General features: G+C 49.6%; 1 protein-coding gene across 2 annotated transcripts in view; it reads right to left on the reverse strand.

The window, feature by feature from the left end:
- Nucleotides 1-26,903, reverse strand: part of SRP72 (signal recognition particle 72) — a 259,141-nt gene that overhangs the window by 129,876 nt on the left and 102,362 nt on the right. For both annotated transcript variants that reach the window (XM_085641079.1, XM_085641078.1), the window contains exon 10: nucleotides 17,199-17,327. In XM_085641079.1, the coding sequence (XP_085497205.1) occupies nucleotides 17,199-17,327 (129 nt within the window). The remainder of the gene's footprint in view (nucleotides 1-17,198; nucleotides 17,328-26,903) is intronic.

Raw genomic sequence — 26,903 nt, forward strand, 5'->3', positions numbered from 1 at the left:
ATATGTCCTATCTGTTAAATACACTGCATCCTACCCATAGGGCTGCCAAAGGCATACCTTAGGGATGACAAATGTAATTAAAGGGAAGGTTTGGGCCTGGCAAGTAGGTTAATTTGCCAGGTCGAAATGGCATTTTAAATTGCACAAACAGGCTCTGCAGTGGCAGGCCTGAGCCATGTTTAAAGGGTGTCACGACTTGCATGCTTGGATCGAGGGTGAGGAGACAGTGAGGATGCATTCCCCCCTTACGTCTCTCCTCTCCTCTATTTCCAGTCTCCCTGGGATGTGGGAGTCTGAGGTGGAGGACACCTTTAAGGGATAGCACTTCCTGGATTCCAGGCCGCCCCCTGTGACAGGGTCACATGGGCCAATTGGAGGCCCAGGAGAGCCGACGAGGAGCCACTGGCTTCCCAGATCTAGAAGAGGAGTTTCAGAGTACAAGGGAGTACTCCAACGCAGATAACCAGAGAAGCACAAGGACCGGCAGTACAGCGGAAGACGGCGTCCGGTACCAAGCTGTTGAGATCACAGTACAAAAAGGCTTGCAGTGTGCATGAGTCCATGAATGTTAAATGCTCAGCGCATAGCCTCTTGCTCGTAACGCGACACGGGTGAAGGTGAACTGGGTGTTCAAAAAACCCCCTCACTCCTTAAACCCTCATAAGGATATATACTGAATCCTTAACCCAAAGGGTTTCGAGGGACGAGTCCAATAGGAAGGAACAAGCGTCCCAGACCAGAGAATCGATCACCAGGGGAAGAAACGGACTGTAGAATATTCAAAAGGAATAAAGTTTTGTGTTCAACCCCGATACCTCTCTTTGGTCATTCTTCAAAGTGCCACACAGGGCTACTGAATTGGTGGCGAAATCAGAGCTGCAGGCCCACTAGTAGCATTTATTTTACAAGCCCTGGGCACATATAGTGCACTCTACTAGGCCTTTGGTTGTGTGCCGTCAGGGGGTTGAAATGCAGGGCCATGTATGTGGCCAGGCCCTGTTACCAACCCTGTGCAGGGAGTCAACTCCACACAGCGAGGCTGGCCCTGTGGCCAACCCCCCCCCCCCCCCCCCCCCCCCCTGCAGGCAGCCAAACCCATGCTTCTCATGTACTTCGGACCCAGGCAGCAGGGGGTTGGCCACACCAATCTACCTGCAGGCAGCTAACCCCACACTGCACACCGCCTCTAGCCAGACCCTATGGCCAAACCCCCCTACAGGCAGCCAACTCCACATTGCCCATGGCTTTCTGCCGTGCACAGCAGGGGGTGTCCACAGGGCCTGACCTGTGGCCAGGCCCTGTGGCAAACCCACCCAAAGGCAGCCAACCCCCCACAGGCTGCCAACCTCACATGCAGTCCACCTCTCCAATCCTTAACAGGCCTAAGGAATTCCATACCCCGGTGCCAGATTTTAAGGAGAGGGGGTGTGTGGCCCACTCGCCTCAAGCCTTATCAGGCACCCAGGGCCAAAGCCAATAAAAAAAGAAGGGGGTCACGTGGCTTCCCTCCCTGAGCCTCATTAGGCCCCAGGGACCCCATCCCCCGTGGCCAAAGCCAATCAAACAGGAGAGGGGTGAGTGGCCCTCCTAAATGGGCCTTCTTGGGCCCTGGGGACCCCATTCCCTGGGGCTAAATATATTTTTTGTAAAAAGAGGAGCGCCCCTCCCAAAGCCTTATTAGGCCCTGGGACCCCATACCTCGGTGCTGCAGGTTATTACAGAGGGTTGCACTGCCCTCCAGCCCCAAGCCTAATTTAGCACTGGGGACCCCATCTCCGGTGTGGAAATTTAGCTTGCGAACTGAACATTATCTGCGGCATCTTGTCTCTCCCCAGCGTGACACACAGGAAAGCGCACGGCAGCCATTTTAGGCACCCTGGTCTCTCCCTGCTCATTGCCGATCGCCAGCGCGTCCCCCTGGCGCTGCAAGCATTCCCCCGCGCGCCGGCCACCCCCGCTCTCTCATACACGGGCCATAAACCCCCTTCCTCTGCGCCCCATTGTCCGAACCGATCCCAGGCCATCACCTAGCCCTGCGGATGCAGTTTATTGCCCCTACTGTAAGGGAAACACCCCACATCAAAGGGATTACAGTAGATCAAGGCCCCCCACCCCCCGAGACCCGACCGGTCGCACACACCCCCGGGAATTGGCGGAATGTCCAGCTGTGTGATAGCCATCCCCTACTGTGGGTGGGGTGGGGACTTCCTCTGTAGATATGTGTGGGAACGAGCTTGAAGTGGGGATTCTGAGGATGTTCCATGTATGATAAACCTGCAATAAAGTCATAAACCTGTGTATAAGAGGCCAGGCCTCAGAGATGCAGTTAGAGCACTTCGTGACGATACCTCGCTGTCTGATCTGATGTGTTCCACTCCGACGGAATAAAACTTTGTTTCCTGCCTTCCAGTCTCCGGCGCCTGCCTCTTTACTGGTTTAGCATCGAATGGTATAAGAGGCGATTACCGCCGGGCAATACTTGAAAGGTTATCGACTACGACTGCCGCTACAATTTAACAATTGGCGTCCCAAGCGTGGGGCCCATCAGCGACACGTGGATCCAGTGGGAGAGGTCCCGACGACAGAGTGAACGACTGCAACGATCGGGAGAGCTCCTGCCCGATAGACCCTCGTCTGGCAGCCGATCATCCGAACTTCACTGGTTCCGAGCAGACCTCTCTCGAGTGATCTACGGTCCTGACTGGGAACCATCAGGAGTGCCGCGGCAAATACGGAGAGTAGAGGACGATCGGGCGCTGGAGGCGGAAGACGAGAAACTGTCCACGCGGTCCGGGTAAGGTCGTGAAACACGACAAATTGCGAAACGATTGATTGAAAATACTAGTATTGCTTATTGATTGTTCTCTTTGAGATATACGCTGTCTACAAACGGAGAAAAGTAGAAATACTCTCTCTTCCTTTGCAGATAGTGAAGGGTAGGTAACGCAGACTTTTGTCCCCATTGTAACCCGTCGTGCCTATCTTTATCTCCCCATTGATTGATTGATTGTCGGAACACTAGTTGTTCGGTATTGGTTCTTTGGAGGTATTCTCTGCTTACAAATAACGAGGAATAGAGATATTCTATCTAGTCTTTGCAAGCAGTGAAAAGATAGGTAGTGCAGTCTTTTGTCCCCGTTGTAACCCGTCATGCCTATCTTCTCCCCACTGATTGATAGTTGGTTCTGCCCGGACCGCTTATTAGAGGTGGACCACCCGGCTCCACTGGAGGGCACCCCTAATAAGGGCATGTTCACTAAATATGGACTAGTCGCCGTAGCTTATAGCAAGTTATGGCATAAATATACTAAGAAGGACCCCGAGAGTCAGTGGCCACTGATGGGATCCTTCGACGACCATAAGATAGAAATGCTAGAAATAGCTCTGCGTAGTAATAAAACGACGCCTACTATGCTTGACAGTATCGGCATGTGGCGCAAAGAAGCAACACAACGGAAAAAGAGGGAAGAAGTAAAAGCAGAAAAGGAATTACGAAAGGCAGCTCACCTTGCCGCCAGAAAGTTAGAAGAAGAAATAAAGGAGAGAAGGGAAGCTAAACTAAGACAGGAGCCTGAAACATCAGGCCAGTACCCTGTTAGGACCCCCTCTATGCTCTACCCTGAGTTGTCTTCTAAGCAACGAACGAATGACGAATTGCTATTAGGTCCCCCGATCATTTACATGCCCCCTCCATACGCACACTCCCAACCGGTAGTGCAACACCCACAACCCCCAAACACAAGCGAAAGCAGTACAGGGGCCTCGGTCCTCACGGCCTCCGCGCCGGCCGAGCCTCTTGTACTGAACACAACGTTGGCAATAACGTTGGATGACCCTGAGATGAGAAAGAAAGATCCCACCAGAATGAATCGACTAACAAAGGATGAACGAGCAGGAATCGACAAGATAGTAAGGACACTGGTGGAGCGAAAGGAAAGTGAGGAGTATATAACAGACGTGTATAACTCGTATGCCGACAACCGCAGACGACACTTTGTCGTACGACTTTGTTATCACGCCCTGAATACATATGAGGATAGGTACCACGATAAAGGTCCTGAAGGCTTAGCGGCCCTATATAGGAAGGTAGACATTGGGGAAGAAGGAGAGGGCGATGTGACGGACCTCTTCACTCGTACACTCGAGGTCTACCGGCACCTTAAAGAGCACAGACAGACAACCAAAGCAGAAACCCCCATAGCGACTAAGCCCCAGGCAGGAAGGGCTGATACCATGATGCCCATCAAAGAGGCCGCCCCCTACTGGGTCTCCCCACGAGGTCAGGGAACACATGACGACATCAACCACCAAGATGCGAAGGGAAGGGTTGTATATAATTGGGTCTAACAGCCATGGGACCGACAAGACATTTTGACCTTTAGAAAAACCCTACCCGACTTAAGAAAGAACCCGACTGCCTTCTACACCGAACTAGGTACAGCCTTAGGTTCAACAATAATGACCTTAGCAGATATCGACTTGTTCTTCGGGTTATGTCTGCCGGCTGATGTGTGGAAGCAAATCCGAAAAGTTGACCACGCTGAGCCGTTCGGATATACTTGGGTACAACTTGATACCATAGACAAACAGCGAGAACCGGGACAGAAACCCCCGAAAGCCATATTGGAGCTCCCAGACAAGATTGTACAGAAGTTGAAGACTCTAATCCCAGAAAGAAAGGTAGACTGGTCGATAGTGACGGCTTGTCGCCAGAAACCCCAGGAGAATGTGTCTGAATACTTCTCTCGATTCGAGACCGTGTTTTCCGATTATAGTGGCCAGGACATGACCACCGCAACCGGACATCACCTCTTTGTCCAGAATTATGTGAAGGGTCTGTCACAAGAAGTCTCCCAGAATCTACAGACCAGCGAGAGTAGTTGGGCAGCCTCCAAACCCGCAGCAATCCTCCAGATGGCCCAATACTACGAAAACCAAAAGAATGAGAACGATAGGGCGTCAGAGAGGAAGAAAAAGGAACTGAAGGAGAGGGTAATGATAGCACAGTTGCAAGGGGTGACCATAGGAAGGGAACCCCCAAAAGGGAATTACCAACCAACCGCCTCTAGAAAGCTACCCCCTAGAGACCATACACCTGCACCCTACAACGGACGGAGAGACTTAGATGGGAACCAATGTGCGTTCTGTAGAGGGTTCGGACACTGGAAATCCCAGTGCCCGGTCCTTCTGGAAATGAACAAAAATAAGGACCCCAGAGACACAGCATATGACCCCAGAAATAGAGGACAGGGACGAGGGTACACGAACGACGCCATCAACGACAGGCCAGGCAGACCAAACACCTTTGATCGCCCCCGACAAAACCAGTGTCAGCAGTCCGACTACGAAAGCACCCATAACTTCGCATAGGACTGCCAGGGGCAAGGGAGGGATCCAGTCGAACTCAGTGTTGACCAGCAAGGTCCTTACGTCACTGCTAAGGTCTTGGGCACAAAGTCTCCATTCCTGGTAGATACTGGGGCGACACGTAGTGCGTTATCTAAACGACTGATTCCTAGGGCACCCTTGTCTGGCTCACACGTAACCTCAATAGGCTTCGATGGAACGCCCTCCACTAACCCCTTATCAGCACCAATCTCCTTTGACTTAGAAGATAACGCCACTGACACGACCTTTCTGCTCTCCTCCAACACCCCCGATGCTATTATGGGACTCTATTTGCTAAAACATTTCCGAGCTACCATCAGATGTTCCCCAGACGGAGTTCGAGTCATCCTGCACGATAACCCAGATCTGTTCAGACCTTGTCACACACGACGTATGCTCTCTATAACTGATGCTAACCTGTCCCTACTCGACACGTTACCCTCACATCTATGGGCTAAAACCGACTCAGATGTAGGGCGCATGGTGATCGACCCAGTACACATAACCGTCCGACCGGACGCAGTGCTACCAAAGCTTCCACAGTATCGAATATCGCCCGAAGGTGAGAAGGCATTGGTGGAAATCATCCAGTCCCTAGTCAATGCAGGAGTAGTAGAAGAAGTAGTCAGTAATGTTTGCAACAGCCCTATCCTACCCATTGTAAAGAAGCAAGGCGAGGAAGGTGGGAAAACATACCGCTTCATTGTTGACTTACGAGAAGTTAACAAAGTAGTCATACCTCAGTACCCCGTGGTCTCAGACATCACCACCATCCTCACCCTAATTCCGTCCACTGCCACCACCTTTACTGTTATTGATCTCAAGAACGCATTCTTCTCCATCCCCATCCACCCAGACAGCCGCTACCTGTTCGGCTTCACTTTGAAAGTCCGGTCGTACAGATTCTGTAGGGCACCCCAAGGCTACACTGAGAGTCCCAGCATTTATAGCCAAGCCCTCAAGAGACAACTAGATACAGTCCAATTACCCGATGGAGTGGTGTTAATACAGTACGTCGAAGACATTCTTTTGGCGGCCGACACCACCCCCCTTGCTGTCACGGCCACCCTTCACCTCCTCCACTTCCTCGCGGAGAACGGTCACAAGGTCTCCAGGAAGAAGTTACAGTTCTGCCAACCCCAAGTGACATACCTAGGCCACCTCCTATCCAAGGATGGGAGGAAACTTACCCCTGACCGAATTCAGACCATCCTAGAAACCCCTGTTCCCAAAACTCAGAAGCAAGTGCGGTCTCTAGTAGGCCTCACCTCCTTTTGTCGACAATGGTTGCCAAACTTCAGTCTTATTGTAAAACCTCTGCTTTCCCTGTTGGCTAAAGATGTCCCCTTCCCCCTCCCCTGGACACCCGAATGCCAATCCTCCTTCAAAGAATTACGAGACGCCCTCTGCTCGGCCCCAGTCCTAGGAACCCCAGACTACACTAAACCTTTCTCCCTCTACACCCACGAAAGGGAGGGATGCGCGTTGTCTGTCCTAACCCAGGCCATAGGCCCTAAACAACGCCCTTGTGCCTACTTCTCTGCCACTCTTGACCCTGTAGCCAGAGCATTGCCCGCCTGCCTTCGAGCAGTAGCCGCAGCTGCTGTCTCTATCCGGCAAAGTGAGGGGATCGTGCTCTCGAACCCCCTCACTGTATTGGTACCCCATGCGGTTGACACCCTCCTGAACCAGACCAAGACTCAACACCTGACTAGCGCACGACTGACTGGCTATGAACTGACTCTGCTTGCACCCCACATCACATTGAAACGATGCACCACTCTGAATCCAGCCACTCTACTACCTCTCCCTGACACTGACCCCAATGCGCCCCCCATACATGACTGCGTGACTCTCACCGACGAACAGACCAAGAGTAGGGTTGACCTTCGAGATACTGCCTTCCCGGACCCTGACGGAGAACTATGGGTGGATGGCTCATGCATCAAGCTCCCCGATGGCACCACTTCCGCTGCCTATGCAGTCACCACAGCCCGAACAGTTGTTGAGACAGCCCGCATCACACAGCGATCCGCACAGGCGGCTGAGCTGATTGCTCTCACACGAGCATGCATCCTGGCAGCAGGGACAACCGCAAACATTTACACAGACAGCCAATACGCCTTCGGGGTAGTTCACCACTTTGGGCTCCTTTGGAAGGAGAGGGGATTCTTGACTTCCCATGGCACACCCATCCTGCATGGAGATCTAGTCTCTGCCCTGACCGAAGCAGTCCTCCTCCCCACACGGCTGGCTGTGATCAAATGCCAGGCACACAAGAAAGTGACAGACATTATAGGACAGGGAAATGCACTAGCTGACATTACTGCCCGAACCACAGCCGAGAATAGGTCCACGACCCGTATGTACGTAACCAGGTCACAAACTGAGAAATGGAAGGATGCTAGGGAAACGATTAGGGACATCCAATTAGCCAGCTCACCACACAAATTAACTGAATGGGCCCGGGTGGGATTGAAGGACGATGACGGTTGCTGGCGAACTAAAGACTCGAACAAATGGTTGCTACCTGACTCATACTTGATCCCCATGCTGACCATGGCACACTCCCACGCACACATAGGGTCTGCCCCCATGATCGAGCTCATCTCCAAAGTCTGGCACAACGACAAAATCTCAGACTCAGCCAAACGTCTGGTCCAACAATGCCTGGTCTGCCTCCAACACAACCCTGGGAAAGGAACTGCTGTACCCCGGGGAGGGTTTGGGGTTCCCAATCACCCCTTTGAAGTCCTACAAATGGACTACGTCCAGTTAGAAAGGTGCCAAGGTTTGAAGTACGTACTTGTCGTTGTGTGCGCCTTCAGCAAGTGGGTGGAAGCCTACCCAACCCGCGACAACACCGCTATGACTACCGCAAAAGTACTACTGAAAGAATTCTTCCCCCGGGACGGCCTTTGTCGAATTTTGTGGAGCGACAACGGCCCCCACTTTGTAGCCGAGGTTATCCAACTCATCTTAAAGGGGCTGGGTGTAAAACAGAAGTTCCATGCGGTCTTCCATCCCCAATCTGCAGGCTTGGTTGAGCGACATAATGCCACATTGAAGCTTAAGATAGCAAAAATAGTTGCCACCACAGGACTGAAATGGCCAGACGCTCTCCCGCTAGCATTGCTATCAATGCGTTCCACCCCCACCAAACACCACTTAACCCCCTACGAGGTCGTCTTCGGGCGGCCCATGAACCTTTGGACTGCACCGAAACCAACATCCATCCACGACGTCCCGGACGTCCTCATGTCTGACTATTTGTACAACCTAACTAAAACGTTGTCTGTTATCCATCAGCAGGTGGTGCAAGCCATTCCCGACGTTTCCAGAGGCCCCGGGCACGACATCCAACCGGGTGACTTTGTCTTAGTGCGTAACTTCCAGCGCACCAAGAGTCTGGAGCCCCGGTGGACGGGCCCTCTGCAAGTCCTGATCACCACCCGAACAGCTCTTCGAGTGGAGGGGAAGCGCAATTGGCTGCATGCACACCACTGCAAGAAGGTATCATCGACCCCAACGACCACGGACAACATCACCGCCCAAGAGGAACTACTGGACAAAGACCGACCATCCCTGAGCCACTGCCCGGATACAGAGACACTTGAATTAACGAAATATCCCGATCCCACTGTCCCATCCAAAGAAGGGTATAACCTACGACGAAAGGAGGGAATTTCAGCTAAGCAGACCACAAACTAAGTTGAAATCTCAAGAGCGGTTGCCTAGCCACCTCAAAGGCCACCAGGAGAGAAACTAAACAAAGTCTGTGGTTCTGCCCGCTACTGAGTCCCTTGAAGATGATGGAAGCACCCGACATGAAGATGATGGAAGCAACCGGACGTCCGAAGATCCACTACAAAAACCCAAAGACTGACAAAATGCACAGCTCAAAGACTATTGCACTTTTTATTACCCTTCTCTTTTGCCTTCTCCTCATGGTCACCTTCTGGATCATGGAGGAGAGCGCACCCGCTCATAAGACATTGCTGACCACCGTTCAACCTATCACCATGAAAGAACACCATCTGATCTCACTTTCACCCCAACTCCGAGAAAGGCGTAAGGAGTTCTGGAATAACTCTTTTGTGCAGTTGCTCCACCAACACAATCTTGCCGCCAATGCCACTAATTGCTGGATCTGTGGATTGCTACCACATGCCACTGGACACTCTATCCCTTTCATCCCTTCACCTTTTTCTGTCCATGGTTCCTGCCTCGCCTGGCTAATCCTCCTGCAAGAAAGCTACAAGGACAATGCCACTTCCGGCAGAACTGTGTCACACTTCTACCATGAGTTCTGGCTGAACAAAACTGGAAGAACTTCTGCCCCCTTCTGTCCTCTGAGATCAAACACTTCCTTTCACATGGACATCCCTGCCAAAGAACGAGTTGAAATGCAGGTGTTCAACAACCCAGCCAGACCCACCTTCTCTTACCTCCGGAAACGAACGGCCGCCACCCTAACAGTGGCCCTATCCGTCATCAACATCACTGGATTTGTGTGCCTCGAAGGCCTGGGGGCGCAGCTGGTGGGCCACAGCTCCTGCCTCATCACCCGAACATTGGACTCAGTTGATCCACCCTCCTTTGTTGCCTCCCCGAATATGTACTTCGTCTGTGGTACTAAGGCCTACACCTGGCTTCCGAAAGGTTGGGGAGGCACCTGCTACATCGCTTTTGTCCTTCCTCCGACATATGTGGCTCCAGCAAACCATCACCGACAGAAACGTGCCAAAGACACTGCGCAAGCCGACTCCACCGGAGCACAGTTCATGGACGCAGTAAAAGGTCTTGTTCCACTCTGGGGTCCAATGGCAAACAGCCGTGCCATCCGCCACTTAACCCAGGCAGTCGAAACGGCGATGAACATTACGGCTGGCATCCTCGCCAACAACACCGCCGAGCTTCAGGCCGTCCGCCTGGTGGCTCTTCAGAACCGCCTCGTTCTAGATGTGGTTCTGGCTGATCGTGGAGGAGCATGCCGCATCATTGGGTCCAGCTGTTGTACCTACGTACCGGATAACTCACCCTCTGTCTACAAAGCAATTGAACACCTCCACAGACTTTCCGCAGAGGTTCATCAGGAGCAAGAAGAATGGTCACTGGGAAGTTGGTTTTGGGACACTATTAGAAGTTGGGGATGGAGGCTGTTTTCATTTACCCTAATACCAATTGTGATACTATGTGGATGTTGCTTGGGGATTCAGTGTCTGCCACCTTTATGTTCGCTTTTTATGAACTGCATCTGCCCTAAGACTTTGAAGCGGAGCGAATGAAAGCTTTGTATGAGGTGGAAGTTCGTAGTATTATGGGGATAGATCCGAACTAAACAAGCTGGCGAGATATGTTAAAAGGGAGGACTGTGGAAATTTAGCTTGCGAACTGAACATTATCTGCGCCATCTTGTCTCTCCCCAGCGCGACACACAGGAAAGCGCACGGCAGCCATTTTAGGCACCCTGGTCTCTCCCTGCTCATTGCCAATCGCCAGCGCGTCCCCCTGGCGCTGCAAGCATTCCCCCGCGCATCGGCCACCCCCGCTCTCTCATACACGGGCCATAAACCCCCTTCCTCTGCGCCCCATTGTCCGAACCGATCCCAGGCCATCACCTAGCCCTGCGGATGCAGTTTATTGCCCCTACTGTAAGGGAAACACCCCACATCAAAGGGATTACAGTAGATCAAGGCCCCCCACCCCCTGAGACCCGACCGGTCGCACACACCCCCGGGAATTGGCGGAATGTCCAGCTGTGTGATAGCCATCCCCTACTGTGGGTGGGGTGGGGACTTCCACTGTAGATATGTGTGGGAACGAGCTTGAAGTGGGGATTCTGAGGATGTTCCATGTATGCTAAACCTGCAATAAAGTCATAAACCTGTGTATAAGAGGCCAGGCCTCAGAGATGCAGTTAGAGCACCTCGTGACGATACCTCGCTGTCTGATCTGATGTGTTCCACTCCGACGGAATAAAACTTTGTTTCCTGCCTTCCAGTCTCCGGCGCCTGCCTCTTTATTGGTTTAGCATCGAATGGTATAAGAGGCGATTACCGCCGGGCAATACTTGAAAGGTTATCGACTACGACTGCCGCTACCATTTAACACCGGGGTATTTCTACATTATAGGTGGGTGCCCCAGTGCCCACACGAGAATCTACCAAGTACCACATTAGCCAATCCCCATGGCCTCGCATACCCAGCCGGCTCCCCGCTAGGTCCAGGAGCTGGCATTGCTCCCACCCGGAAGGAGCAGCTGTTTTTTGCATGCTCCCTCTGGCTTGGTGCAATATATGTTCCGTTTCCCTGCCTGCAGGAGTGCGGTCAAGAAACCAGAACAGTAGTCTGCTCCCAGCTGGCAAGAGCATGCATAAATCCCCTGCCGGCAGGGAGCAGACTTGTAGGTTTGCTCCAGTTTGTTGGGAGATTTAAAAATGCTCCAACCAGGCGACAGCAAACATATGTCTCCCTGCCCATGCTGGTGTAGGCAGGGAAACTACTGTGTCCTAGGGTGTGTGCTGCCTGGGACACAGTAACGGAGCAGGCCCCAGGGGATGGGGTCCATGGGGTCATTAAAGGGTATGGGAGGGTGGGCCATGTGGGTCCCCTGCTTTTTAATTACTGTAAGAGGGCACCATGGGAAGGGGTATCTGGGGCCTTTTTAAGGAGCATGGAGGGGGCCACACAGCCCCCTCCACTTTCATTTACATTACGGTCCCAGGGTATGGGTCCCCGACGCCTGTTAAGACTCGGGGAGGAGGGCTGCGGAGCACCCCTCTGTTTTTAGGTCTCGCCTGACCCAGCGCATGCGCTGGTCTGGCGAGACTTATTGAGAGGGCTCCAAAAAGTGCTACCAGGCCAGCATAGAGCTACAGTGCATGTGCGCGGGCGCGCGCGCCGCTTTTACCGCGATTACTTTCACTTTCGGCCGCACGGCCGCTTTGATGTTTGATCGCGAGCGCTATCACTTTCGCGGCCGTTTGGCATAACCAATAGGTCTCGCTTTTGAGACCTTATAAGTATTTAGTTATGCAACGGTTGCATGGCTAAACACATGTAAGGTCCAAAAGGCGAGACCTATTGGCTATGCCAATGCTTGTTATTATTCCCTTTGGTCCTGGGGGAGGGGTTCCCTGGGGCCTAATAGGTTCTGGGAGAAGGGAGGATGTTGCACGCCCCCTCTCTTCAATTGTTTACCGCAGCCCCGGGGTAGGGTTTCCAGGGTCTCTCAGAGGCTCGGGGGGGGGGGGGGGGGGGGGACATGTGCTTCCCTCCCAAAGATTATAAAGATAACACCCAAAAAAAAAAAGACGTGCAGACAAATTAGAGACTTTTTTTTAAAGCATTTAGACCCTCGGCGGAATCCCTATGGGACCTCACCATCAGGCATAGGTGGAGAGGGTATCCTAATCTACAGAGGCGCCACATTCCTCGGCATAAATGTTTTGAGCATTAATTGTTTAAAAACTACTTATCGGATTTACACCACATCACAAAACAAGCATTGACACAGCCAATAGGTCTCGCCTTTGGGACCATATAAGTGTTTAGCCAGAGATATTGACTTTGCCTATGTAAAGTTATAATAAAGAAGTGTCAAAAGCATTTTTATTACTTGATCACTTCTGTAATGATTAAGACTGGACGAAGTGATATGTCTTGTTTTAAATTATGAAGCCGTGTTCATCTTCTTTTATGCCAAAATTGTTATGGTTTTAATTAACTAAACAATAAAATGTACCTTACCTCATACTGAGGTACACCTTTGGGGGTTCCCAGAAATATGATCCAGCCAACTCTTTCACCCCCCTCCTCGCCTCCTCCCCCAATGGATTGTTGTAAGTTTTTCCAGCTTCATGTGCTGACTGGATAATAGGTGAAGGCTTCCTAATTCTGTTATTCTGCAGTTATGCGCTTAATTCTCAAAGCGCTATTGTTACGGATGTCAAGTATGATGTAGTCATGGCACTTAAAAGGGACTACATGATGATTAATATCTTGCTGCCATTTTTCATTCATATTTGCATGAATGTTATTTTTTAACACAAGAACAACATCGCTAAAATTGTCATTTTCCAAGAAACATCTGTAACAAAAGATGGGTGGGTGAGCAGACGACACACAGAGAGATGCAATAACTGTACCATTGTTTTCGAATTTAATGTATATTTTCAGCATACTCGGTTTGATTTCAGCTCTTGTTCAGCGCTATGACGCCCGTGCAGACATGGTACGCGCTATACCATACTGCAAAAATGAACAGCTAAATAGATTTTATTGTATATAAAATGAATGAATACCCGGGGGTTTCTCTGCGCTACAGAAAACACAGACCCAGTGACTGCTCATAAATTACCCCACAAGCAACCAGGTATTCAATCTTTTCTGACAGATGCGTTCAACCAATGAAAGAAGTTTAAAGTGCATTAAATAGTATTAGCATACAGCGCTGAGCTGCTGGTTCTATATGGTGGAAGTGAGGCAGCAACTCCCTATCGAGACTGAGAATTACACGAATAAGCAGAAAAACAGGGAGCACACCAATGGCAAAATGATAGTTTAAATGAAGCAGCAAAAATCCTTGCCCGTTACCGAGCAAGCTGTGGGGAGGACGGAGCTCGAGACTGACAGTAGTGCAATATATTCAGAACAAACTAACGGAAACTTGTGAAACCACTTCTATTAAATATTTCTTGATTTTAGGAACGTTTCCCCGCTCCCCGTCCCTTGCTCCCTCCATCTCCCGGTACGCGATGGCTTTACAGCCGAAACAGATGGCGCGCCTTTATTCACCACTCAATATTTAAAGCTACTCTTAGCCCTTCTCCAAAGTCATTGCTGTTTTACGGCGGGTTTGCTCGTCACACCTGCCTGTGCAATACATTTTACTTTTAAAAACCTCACCTTCCAGATCTGGGAGGCGTGTCCACGCCCCAGAGGCATATTGTAGAAGAAGGGCTGTTACATTTGAGGCATGTCCGGAATCACAACGTTTATGTTGGAGGTACGCCTCGTATTTGGAAATATATCTGCCTTCATTAATTAGGGAGAGTAGGTTAAGTCAATGCATGTCAATAAGTGTTACATTGCGATCCACGCAGCGTATGGCATATATATACGTTGCTAATTCACAGCTTGTGTCCTAATCTTACATATAGGTTTAATGTATGCATTGGGAAGTGTGCATTATTAAACTATGTCATTTACCTTGAAGTGAGGACTCATGCAGTGTGTGCTGTTGTGGTGCACTGGTGAGTTACATGCTTTCCAGACCATATAACGCCTTCCTGTACGTGCATTGTAGCGCTTTGGTATTTCCTGACCACTTTCTGACCCCTTCCAGCTACTCTTTTCACAGTATTGCATTACACATGTTCTTTACCGTAGACTACATGTGTGTAAAGCATGCTTGGTGTACTTTACACCTACACCGAGACGCAGGCACTGTATTGTTGGCGATTTACTCCTTCCTTGCTAACCATACCTTGTACTTGTATAATGCACACAATGCCCACATTAAGTGAGTAATTAAGGCTTTTGGAGTGTGTAATATCCCATGTATGTTATTTACACTTTTCTCCTAGTCTTAAATGTTTATAATGTCCTAATGTTCAAACTATATTTGCATTTGCGTATATGCAGTTGATAACATCACGTTCATTCGTACTGTACACCTGCTTTCCTAATCAAACAAACCATTGTGCAATGAATGCATCGTGTAAATTACACATGCATTAGGGCTTATGCGGCGCAAACTTTAAAGCTTTCTCTACTGGAAGAGTGGTCTTACTCCGGGTTAAATGGGATGTAATTAAAGAACAATTATTCATAAACATTCCTCGGGAATCAGCTATGAACATTCAGGAGTAAATCTCTTGTAACATAGGAGTATGTCACAAATAGTCATAGAAAACAATTAATGAATAAGAGCAAAACTGTGGAGTATTTTATTTATTTTACTGTCTGCTGTTCCTCCTAAAATAGTTTTGATATACATTGCACGTTCTTGCACTTTTACACCAGATCCATATTGGTGCAAGGCAGTTGAGCTAAGTGTCAGAGGTTAGAGACTGAATACCTGTGATTGCCCAAAATGTTACTTTTGTGTGAGAGTAAATCTAATCAGCACTGTACATCTCATGATGTGATGAACATAAACAAATTATAAATATCCGCCAAATAGAAACTGCTGTAGCATGAACACAGCTTCGTGCTGCCCGCTATAAAAAAAAAAAAAATCGCCCCAAAATCGTGGGACAGACATAAGTGGCATGAAAGTTTTTACCAAAAACACCCATTTTCTTGCCTGAGATTCAAAAAAGTTTGTGAATGACGCACAAAGTTGTAGTGCTATTTCTTTTTAAGGATGCCCCTCTTTGCACTGTGTGCTATTTTACACCGTATTAAGCATTCACAAGGGAAGTGATCTTTTTTCCTCTGTATCATTCTATGTTGAGCACATTTTGGCAGCAGCAAAAAATCGGTGCTTAGAATGCGTTTTGATTTATGCTTCTTTAGAAGAAATAAAGTCAGATAGCGCTTCACCTACAAATCTGCAATCTAGCGCTAAATAGTCCTTTGGGGGAGAATAGCCGCTGCTTGAACAAGCACGAAAGTTAAAGCTCATTAGAAAACAGATGGCCCCTGCATGCGCCGCTGCTCGCTCTCGCAAGGTGGATGCCCCCACATGCACAAGTGTGTGGAAAAGAGCAGACCAATTTCTAAAGGTCATCTCCTAGAGCAACTCATGTGCGCTGCCCAGGCGAGACCTAAAAAACACTCTTTCCAGACCAAGATCTAGCTTGCTGCTAAATTTGGTGTAAATTTTTTCAGTGGTTTGAGCTGTAGCGGTGGTTAAAATTTCTATGGGAAACAAGTGTTTTAGGACCCCCCCCCCCCCACACACCCCACCCCACCTTTTCTTAGCTCCTGCTTTACGGATAAATCAAAACTTTCCATGCGCAAACTAGGCAAAAAGGAGTACTTTTCTAGGAATGTTTCGTGGAGATTCATCAAACGGTGCCAAAGTTATTAGCAATTCAAACAGGTAATTCTGAGGGAAACACAACCCTAACTAGAACTACCTAGTAGTGACCGCCACTGGGATAGTATATACACACACACATACACACCAATAGGGGATTCAGCTGCAGGGTAGCAAAATATAAATTCAGAGTGAATTTGTTTTACAAAATACATTGTTTAATGCAATACACGCTGTAATCAATTAAAATATTCTGGTCCTATTCAGTGTTCAGGTTCCTGATTTCATACTGTTTCTGGAACTTCTCTGTGTCTTAGGGAGTGCAAGGGCAGCAATAGAGATTCACAAGGGGCAAACCACAGTGCTACCGTCATGATCCTTAAATAACGTCCATGGAAAAATACTAACTCCATTATAAACGCATCCCATTTTTGAGCACAGTATTAACTAAATCAGAAAAGTATCTTTCTTGACATTTCTTTGTGAATGGTAGCAACACAGGATTTCCATGATTAATATTGGCTTATCCAGAGTACCTACAAACAAAACCCACTGCAGTTTGAAGCAGGCACCATAACTTCAGGTCGGTTTTAAATTTATAGCATTTTGCCTAAATTCCACAGGCTCATGGCATTAAAACATAACAGATAGCAGAATTTTTCTTCTTGGTGTAGAGCACTATTTCTTTCAGTGTAACAGATAACTTTACATATTAAATCACATGTCCAATATCTATAACAAAATTCGACTTTTACAGATACATTATTCTCTCAAACTCCCCTTAAACGTAAAAAATAATAATTTTAAGAGAAATGCTTACCTGGAGGATCTCAATAGCTTTTGAATGTTGCTTCTCCCGACACAACTGGGCAGCCTGGATCAGGACGGGCATCAGGTGTTCTGGACTTTGTGCCTGCAAAGTTGCAGAGAGTTTGCGGCACTGATCTGCCTAAATAACAAAAACCAGAACATCCATGTGAAATAAATAAAGTTTGCTACGATAGGAAAAAGACATGCATGGATGAAATGTACGTTCATCCCGCATTGTTTCAGTATTTGGCCATAAACAAAAATACACCTCGCAGCATTATTACTTTTCTTATTAACCATTTACTAATTTTGAGAAAAGAGGTGGTGTTTTTCAACCCACAGCCCAGCTTCCCACAACCACCACCTCCAAAACCATGCATTTTTTTTTTTTTTTTTTTACAAAAGAAAGCAATTTCTATGGTATTATTCCATTTACTGAGAATAAGCAAGAGAGTCACTTTGAATTTATAACATTTATGTATTTCTTAACATAGGTTTGATACATTGAGTCCATAATAAGAAGTTAGGTGGTACCATTAACTTGCTTGGTGATAGTAGTTGATGATACAATACAATCAAACAGCAAGTGTGGAGGTAGATTGTGGATAGAGTTCCAGATGTGCTAAAGCTGTGGGGGGCCTTGATAAATTGCAGTCTGCTTCATTTTTTTTTTTTTTAAAGCATGTTTTGTTGATTTTACATTTATGAACTTAAGTTCAGGACTATGTCCAGAAAGATCCGAGATGAAAGTCTCACAAGGTAACCAAAAACCAACTTCACACTTGCACATACTGCCTCCCCGCCTCGTCCCCTTCTTTCCCCCAAACCGGAATTCATTCCAACCTTTCTGATTTGTCCTCACACTAGTGTTTGAAGTTGGGCTCAGTGCTACTGGCAATATGTGACCATCCCTGGTTCCAAAGCTCTTAATCAGTTCATCATTCCCTGTTCCTTTGCATTCCATCATCCACCCCCGACAGTTACCTTAACTGGCTGCTATCACTGTCCCAGCCGTCTCAAATACTGTCACATTTCCGTGGGCATCCCCTACCATTGTATACTAATTTGTCCAGGGCACGGCATCTCCGCATTTCCTTCTCCCAGTCACACAAATTCGGCCTGTCTATGCTTCCCTATTTCTTGACGATTTCTCTTTTTGTCAACTGGTATCCCAGATTCTGGTAGGCTTTTAGATTTGAGGCCCTCCATACACCCACCAACCCTATGATCGCATGCCATTCTATCCGTATTCCCACTGCAGCTTCCAACCTAGTCCACACTCCTGTCCAAAACAGACCCAGGGAAGGGCAGTCCCACAGTGTGTGTGGAAATGTTCCCTGGTGGCCCCTGTCTCTGAGGCACTTGTCAGTTGCCCTTCCTATGTTATATAGTAGCCTTCAAGTAGAATGTCCTCTGTGTATTATTTTAATGTGTATCAGATGGAAATATGACTGTACTGCCACCCCTCACGTAAATTGTAGGGCTCCCCTAAAGTCGTCATCCACCTCTACCACATCTGCCTGCCAGTGTGCCCGAAGTTTGTTCAGCTCTCCATCTGTGTCCGTTATGAGAGTACTGTAAATTAGGGAAATGGCCTTAGTGGTGACGTGTCAATACAGCAGTCGTATTTCCAAGGGAGACTCTTCCATAGTTTCCTCTCTCGGGGGAATCCGGTCCCATAGTGCGTGGCGAAGCTGAAGGAAGTGGAATCAGTTTCATGTCGTATTCCTTCCTCAGGTGTGCGAAGGGCGCCATGATATTCGCGCCCCAAACCTCCCCCAATATAGAGAGGACAATCAAGCCCTTTCCCCTGAACCCCTGCAGTGTATTGACCTGACCCAGCTTAGTCCAGAGCCACAAAGTAGTCTTCGGGGTTAGTCTCTATGTCAGACAGTTAGCACTGTGGTGGACGCTGGATGTAAAGTAGTCTAACTCCGCAAAGAGCATGGAGGTATACCCCCTTGCCCAGCATCAGTTGGCCCTGTTGAAACGCTGCGTCTTTTAGGGGGCATATGCCCACTCATTAATGACTCCCACCTAACCCGCATCATAGTATTTATTTACATTGTGCAAGGCAATGCCTCCGTCATATGCCGACCGTTGGTGTGGAGAGATCTATCCTGGGATGGCTCGCCCCCTAAAGAAGGGACCTTAGTATCCAGTCTAGTGCCCGAAAAAAGGTGGAGGATTTGAGACATGGGCAATTCTGAGTTGCGTATACAAATCTGGGTAATACTATCATTTTAAAAGGCGCCACCCGGCCCATCGGTGAGAGTGAAAGGGCACTCCAATGTTTGGTGTCTACCTCTAATTTGTGGCGCAAGGGTGCTAGGTTGTCTGAGTGGAACTTCTTTTCGTCGGGGGAGATCCACAACCCCAGGTATTTGAAGTGGGTGACTGTGCAGCTTATGGGCCTGAATGGGGAAGTTGGAGGTTCCCATCCATCCATTGGGAATAGTAGGGATTTATCCAATTAATGCTCAGTCCAGAATATTCTCAGTATATTTTGAATATCTTGCCCACCCTTGCCCGCGAGAGCTCTGGTTCTGCCAGGTAGAACAAGTGATCATCCACATATAGCGAGATCCGCTCCTCCCATGTCGGCCCCCACCGCCATTCCCAGATCAGGGCCTCGGGCCTCATCCATTCCGCTAGTCCCTCCATGGCTGGTGTAAATAGCACAGGCCACAAGGGACAGCCCTGTCGGGGTCCTCTCCTTATCGTGAACTCTCGGAATGTGACTCAGTTGACTTTGATTCTTGCCCTGGCATTTACATTCAGCAGCTGCACCCACTTCAAAAGATTTGGCCCGATGCCCATTTTACTGAGTATCTCAAAGAGAAAGTGCCACTCCAACAAATCAAAACACCTTGTTCGCATCTAATGACGCCACCGGCAGCGTTTTCGTTAGGCAGGCCGCCCGTGCCATGTCGTTATAGAGGCGCCGTAGGTTGAGCTTCTAGAGCTGGTTCATCCTAGATCCACGAACCACACCGCCTAACAAGTTCGCAAGGACCTTCATTTGAATTTTAGTGTCTGTATTAAGCAGCGAGATTGACCGGTAGGAATCCCAGAGGTCTCTAAGTTGCCCTGCCTAGGAGGAGAGTGCTATCTAGCCCTGCCCAGGTGGTTGGTGAAGGTACGTAAACATCGTGAGAGGGGGCAGCATCATCTCAGTGGCCATTGTTTTCAGAAATTCTGCCAGTAGTCTGTTAGGCCCTGACATTTTCCCCGACTGTAGCTGCAGGATTTTCAGCGATGCCACCTCCAGCGTAAGCTCGGTTTCTAGTTCCTGGGCCCTATGCCTCTCCAGCCATCTGCAGGGGCAGTCTCGAATGAACTCCTGCAGAGCCTTACCTTTCCCCTGGGGTTTCGTGGCATAAAATGTCTGCATGTAGTCCGCTATAGCCTTGCTGCCACACACCGGTGAGCCGTCTAGACCTACGATCGTGGAACTAAAATTGGTCTTGAGCTCACTGGTGCTGAACCATGCCAGAAGCTTTCCTGCCTTATCACCTACTTTGTATAAGCGTTTCTGTTGTGTGATGCAAGTATGTCTAACTGCAGCAGTTACCAGTGTGGTATTCCTCCAGCTTTTGTGTAATATGGGTCTTAAGGGTCGGTGAAGGATGTCGGAGATATTCTCTCTCCATCACGCTGTGCTTCCTTGGCAAGCTTATTCCCCATGTCACTTGATATAATCACTCCACGTATCGTGGACATATAGGACTCCCACAGTGTGGATGCCTTCCCCACTGTGTTTGTGTTATCCTCAAAATTGTGTTTAGTGTCCCCCCGCAAATGGTCTACTACCTTTGTGTCCGATAGGTGCCAGGCCGCATTCCTCCTTCCCCCTCGGTCCCTGGGTTTACAGGTGGATGCTAAGTGGGGAGTGGGCAGAGATCTGTCGCACTAGGTATTCTGCCTCCATAAATCTGTGAAGTTTGTAAAGAAATTATCAATGCACAAGTAGGTGTCATGTGCCCCTGAGTAGCAGGAATATTCCCTCTGAGGTTCGTGCAGTGTTCTCCAAATGTCCCCCATGCCCAATGCTTGGGTAAAGGGGTGCAGTTTCCCTGCACAAGCAGGGGTACCCTCTACTGGCAGCTCAGTCAAGTCCTGCATCTGGGGTCATGTTGAAGTCTCCTACCATTACAGTGAGCGCCTTTGGTAATTCAGTGAGTAGTCTGCCAATCAAATCTAGTGTAGCTGACTGTAATCCTGAAGGGGTATACATTCACTAGGGCCATAATTTCCCATTCACCCAGTTTTGCAGTAGAAAGGCGCAGTCAGTCCGAGAATGTTCTGGTGACGTGAAAAGGAGTTGATTTCCTAAGTAGAATTGTTGTCCCCCTGGATATTGTGATGCACCCCGTATGGCTCACTATAGTGAATTTCCCATTGGGAAACACAGCACAGTTGTCACCTTGCATGTGTGTTCCTTGAACGAAAACATTATCTTCTGCATATCTGGAGAGTCTTCGCCACAAGGCCTCTATTTATTTTACTGCCCAGATTGTTACCATTCCATGTCAGTAATTTCAATGTGTGTGTCATCAAGTTGGTGGCGTCGAGTCTCTTTTGTCGTATGTCTATGTCCTCCCTAAGTGTCATTTTTTGCGCCCCCCCCCCCCCCCAATCTTCTCGGGCGCAGTGTCCTATATGTAGTTTGTTAAATGTTCCCCAAACCCTTCGAACTGCCCGCTTACCCAATTCACGGTACGTCTGACACCCCAACATAAAGAACTGCTGCGACATTTGTTCCAGATATTCTCTCTTCTTCAGTGCCGGCTGGTGGCCTGAGATGGCCTGGTCCTTCCTGATCAGGGATTGGATTGTTCCCCCCCCCCTAATCAGCCAGGACAGCTTGACTCCAGTAGCATGGAGAGCACTGGACCCACGTCGGGGCATACCCGTCCCGCTCAGGGTGACAAATGCAAAAATAACAATTGATGGACAGAATGCAGAACAAGGTCATACATTCACCCCAGTACAGAGATCTGGGCCTAAATCCAGGATGCTTGTTTCCGGTCCAGAGAGGACCTGGCTTAGCAGTTTGGGCTGGACTGTTCTCACAAGGAACAGGGTCAAGACTGATTTGCATATGGCTGGGTCCAAACTGGGGCGAGCGGTGAGCAAAAAACGAAAAGTTTCTTACCTGTCGGTGTAGTTTTGCAGCTTGAAGATCTTTCTGGATTCACTATGCTGTGCATTATTCCGCGATCTTGTGGTTGGGTCTTTTTGCTTAATCCTTTTGTCCATTTTCTGAACGTTTCCATTTCTTTGATCTTTTCCATTTTACCCCCTCTTCCTCCAGCCTCATCTTCCTGGCGGAGGTGGGTGGGTTCGCTAGTGAATCCAGAAAGATCTTCAAGCTGCAAAACTACACCGACAGGTAAGAAACTTTTCGTTTTGCAGCGTGAATCTTTCTGGATTCACTATGCTGTGCATAGACTTTGTAGCGGTTTTCCTAATTTTGTGGTGGCTGGGTGGAAGATGATCGTTGGTCGTTGAAAATGTGTTGTAGCACCTTCTGTCCGACCTGTGCTTCCTTATTCATCTGAATGTCCACGCAGTAGTGTTTTGTGAACGTGTGCACAGATGCCCAAGTTGCAGCCAGACAAATGTCTTGGATGGGCGTGTTTGCCAGGAAGGCAACGGTGGCCCCCTTCTTCCTTGTGGAGTGAGCCTGGGGCCCCTCCGCTAGCTCCTGTCCAGCCTGTTTGTGACAGAATTGAATAGTGAGGGCAATCCACCTAGCGATGGTGCCCTTGCTCACTGGTCTACCCATGAAGCTAGTAGCAAAGGACACAAACAGCTGCTTCGACTTCCTGAGTTCCTTGGTTCTTTCAATGTAGTGCATCACGGCTCTCCTGGCATCGAGGGTGTGCAGTGCCTTTTCTGCGTTTGTAGTCGGGTTTTGGAAGAAACTTGGTATCTGGATACTCTGATTCATGTGGAACGCCGACACTACCTTGGGCATGAAGTGTGGGTCCGTCCTCAGGACTACCCTGTCTTTGTGAATTTGAATGTAGGGTTCCTGTAGCGTTAGTGCCTGAAGCTCGCTCACCCTGCGTAGTGAGGTTATGGCCACTAGAAAGGCAGTTTTCATCGTCAACATTTGCAGAGTGGCCTTGTGAATGGGTTCAAACGGCGCCTTCATGAGCTCCGTCAGAACCACGTTTAAATTCCATGCCGGCGGCGGCAACCTTTTCGGGGGGGCCATTCTTTTGGCTCCCTCCATGAATCTCTTCACCACCTGCGAGGTGAAGAAACTCGTACCCTTCTCACCTCTGGTGTAGGCAACGATCGCTGCTAGGTGTACCCTTAGGGAGCTCGAGCAGAGGTTACTCTTTAGAAGGTGTGTGAGGTACCTCAGCACAGTTGAGTCTCTTGTCATTCTGTTTTGCAGGCCTTTTTTCCTGCACCACACCGTGAATCTTTTCCATTTTGCGCTGTAGCATTTTCTTGTAGTTGGTTTCCTTGCCTCCCGTAGCACTCGCATAGTGCTCTGAGGCAACCTTAGGTGCGCGAACTCTAGGTCTTCAGGAGCCATGCTGCCAGGTTGAGGGTCTCTGGCTCTGGGTGCAGGACCTCCCCGTTTTGCATTGAGAGCAGGTCTTTTCTCCTCTCGAACCTGTACGGATTGCCTTGCGCCATTTCTTGAATTTGTGAGAACCATGTCTGCCTCGCCCACTGCGGGGCCACTAGGATTAGAGTCATGTTGCTGGTCCTGCACTTGCTGAGCACTGTGTGCAACAGGGGTATCGGTGGAAAGGCGTAGGCAAATGTCCTCGACCAGCTTATCCATAGGGCATTCCCCTGGGATTGCTGATCTGGTTCCCTGGACGCGAAGCTTTGGCATTTTGCATTTTGGCGTGTTGCAAATAGGTCTATTGTGGGAGTTCCCCATCTCCGGAAAAGCTTCTTCGTTTCCTGGCTATTGAGCTCCCACTCGTGAGATGCAGAGGTCTGCCTGCTTAGCCAGTCTGCCTCCACATTGTCCTTCCCCGGTAGGTGAATTGCCAGTAGATCTATCCTGAGAGGTATGGCCCATCTCCAAATCTCCTGAGCCAGAGAGGAGAGAGGGAACGACTGTGTCCCCCCCTGCTTGTTGATGTAGAACATTGCCGTGGTGTTGTCCGTTTGAACCAACACCCTCTGGTTGTACAGGTGCCTCTGGAATGCCTTCAGGGCTAGTAGGATTGTCTTCAACTCGAGGTAATTGATATGGCGAACCGCATCTGCTGGAGCCCACAGACCCCTCACTCTGAGGTTGTCCATGTGTGCCCCCCATCCCTTTTGCGATGCGTCCGTGGTAATGGTCATTGTTGGGTTTGGTGGTGTCAGGCTTCTCCCTGCTGTCATGTTGTCTCTGTTCCACCAAGTTATCTCCTCCTGCACTGCGTGCGTAACAACCACTAGATCCTCCCAACTTCCGTTTGCTTGTGACCATTGCTGTTGTAGCCATTCCTGGAATGGTCTCATGTGCAAGCGTACATTCGGCACTAGCTGGATACACGACGCCATCATCCCCATCAATTTGCTCACCGCCCTCACTGTCAGAGCTCGCCCCTTCTGGTAGAGCCGCGTCTCCTTCAGTAGGGCATCTGTCCTCCTGTCGCTGGGCACCACGGTGCCGCACAGGGAGTTGATTTTTGCCCCCAGGAAAATCTTCACCTGCTCCGGTTCCATCGACGACTTCCCCCAGTGGATTGAGAACCCCAGGTTCGTGAGAGTGTCTGTTACGCGTTTCGCGTGCGCTACGCACTTTTCGCGCGAGTTTGCCTTGACCAGCCAGTCGTCTAAGTAGGGGTAGACGTGTATCCCCTGTTTTCGTAGGTGGGCCGCGACCGCCGACAGGCATTTTGTAAAAACCCTTGGTGCTGATTTTAATCCGAATGCCAGGGTTGTGAACTGGTAGTGTTCCTGGTCGATGTTGAACCTTAGAAGTCCCTTGTGTCTTCTGTTTACTGGGATGTGCAGGTAGGCATCTTTGAGGTCCACGGTGACCATGAAGTCTCCGTGTCTTATTTGGGGCAGCACCTCCTGCAGCGAAGTCATCTTGAACCTTTGCGTTCTGACGAACTTGTTTAGGTATCGCAGGTCTAGGATGGGTCTGAGGCTCCCGTCTACCTTCGGGACCACGAAGTAGTTTGAGTAGACCCCCTTGTTGCGTTCTCTGAACGGCACTGGCTCTATGGCTTCCTTTTGTAGAAGCTTCCGTGTTTCTTCTCTGAGTAGGGTCAGTTCTTGTTCCGATCTTTGCCTTCCCCTTGGCTTCCTGTTTGGCGGTTTCCTTTCCAAATCTACGCAGTACCCGTACTGCATGATGTTCAGTATCCACTTGTCTGTGGTTATACGCTGCCACTCGTGAAGGTAGAGTCTCAGCCTTCCGCCTACTGGTGTTGTATGCTCGTAGGCTTCTGATCCTTCTCTCCCCCTCGATGTTACTGTTTCGCGCCTCACCCTTGGGGGCATGTCGAGGGTAGGCGTCCTCCTGCGTGCAGAGTCACTTTGATGAGGGCTGCTCCCCCCCTCTCCTTCTCTGGCCACGTCCGTTCCCTCTCCCGCGAAAGGACTGGCCCCGGGGCTGGTACTGCCAGTTTTGCTTCTGCTGACCCTGTCCGTGACCTTCACCCTGCTGACCCTGCTGGAACGTCTGGTGCGACGGGCCCTGCTGGTTTCCTCCCCTACCGTAGGGTCTCCTTGAGGGGTTGCCTCGCCTCATTCCTCTGTGCTGTAGGGCCCCCATGGACCTCGCCGTTTCGTTATCTCTTTTTAGCTGGGTGAGCTTCTCGTCAACTGTTGCTCCGAACAGTGTCTCTCCGTTGAAGGGGGTGCTAAGGATGTTGTTCTGCACCTCCGGTTTGAATCCCGAGATTCTTAACCATGCATGCCTTCTCTCGGTGACCCCTATGGCCATGAGTCTTGCTGAGGTCTCTGCCCCGTCCAACGCCGTCTTTATGCAGGAGTTGGCGATGTTTTTGCCTTCATCAACTAGGTGTGAGGCTCTCTGGCGGTATTCTTCGGGGAGATGCTTTACTAACTCTCCCATCTCGTCCCAGTGCTGGTACTGGTGTCTATTGAGGAGAGCATTGGAATTCGCCATGCGCCAGTGCATAGCGGCGTTCCTCTCGACCTTTCTTCCTGTGAGGTCTATCCTCCTGCACTCTTTATCAGGTGGTGGGCCCGAGGTTGCTGGTACGTTGGCCCTTCTCCTGGCCGTGGACGCTATGATGGAGTCTGCGGTCACGCTACCCTTGATGTAAGGGGGGTCGAGGGAAGAGTGCTTATACTTTTTCTCAGTCCTCGGAGTGATAGACCGGCAGGTCGCTGGTTCCTTGAAGGCTTCTCTCCCCTGATTCATCACGCTTTGAAGCATGGGGAGGAACTGGCTCCTTGTCTGGATGGGGAGCAGGGTCTCGACGAGAAAATCGGCTTTCGGCTTCTCTTCGTCGATTTTGACGCCGAAGGCTGTCGCTGCGCTCCTGACCACCATATTGTACACCCCGATGTCGTCGGGTGGCGAAGGCCTCGAAGGGTACGTGTCCACGGACTCCTCCGGGTTCTCGGTGTCGAGATCCTGCCATTCAATCTCCTGGCTGGTCGATGGTGCCGAGCCGTAGACCGACTGTTGGTCTTCTTCCTCGGCTTCCTCTTCATAATAGGTATCGTCTTCCTCTTCGAGATCCCTCATCAGTCCCTCGGTGTC

The sequence above is a fragment of the Triturus cristatus genome, chromosome 2_2 (assembly GCF_964204655.1).
Source record: "Triturus cristatus chromosome 2_2, aTriCri1.1, whole genome shotgun sequence".
Lineage (NCBI taxonomy): Eukaryota > Metazoa > Chordata > Amphibia > Caudata > Salamandridae > Triturus > Triturus cristatus.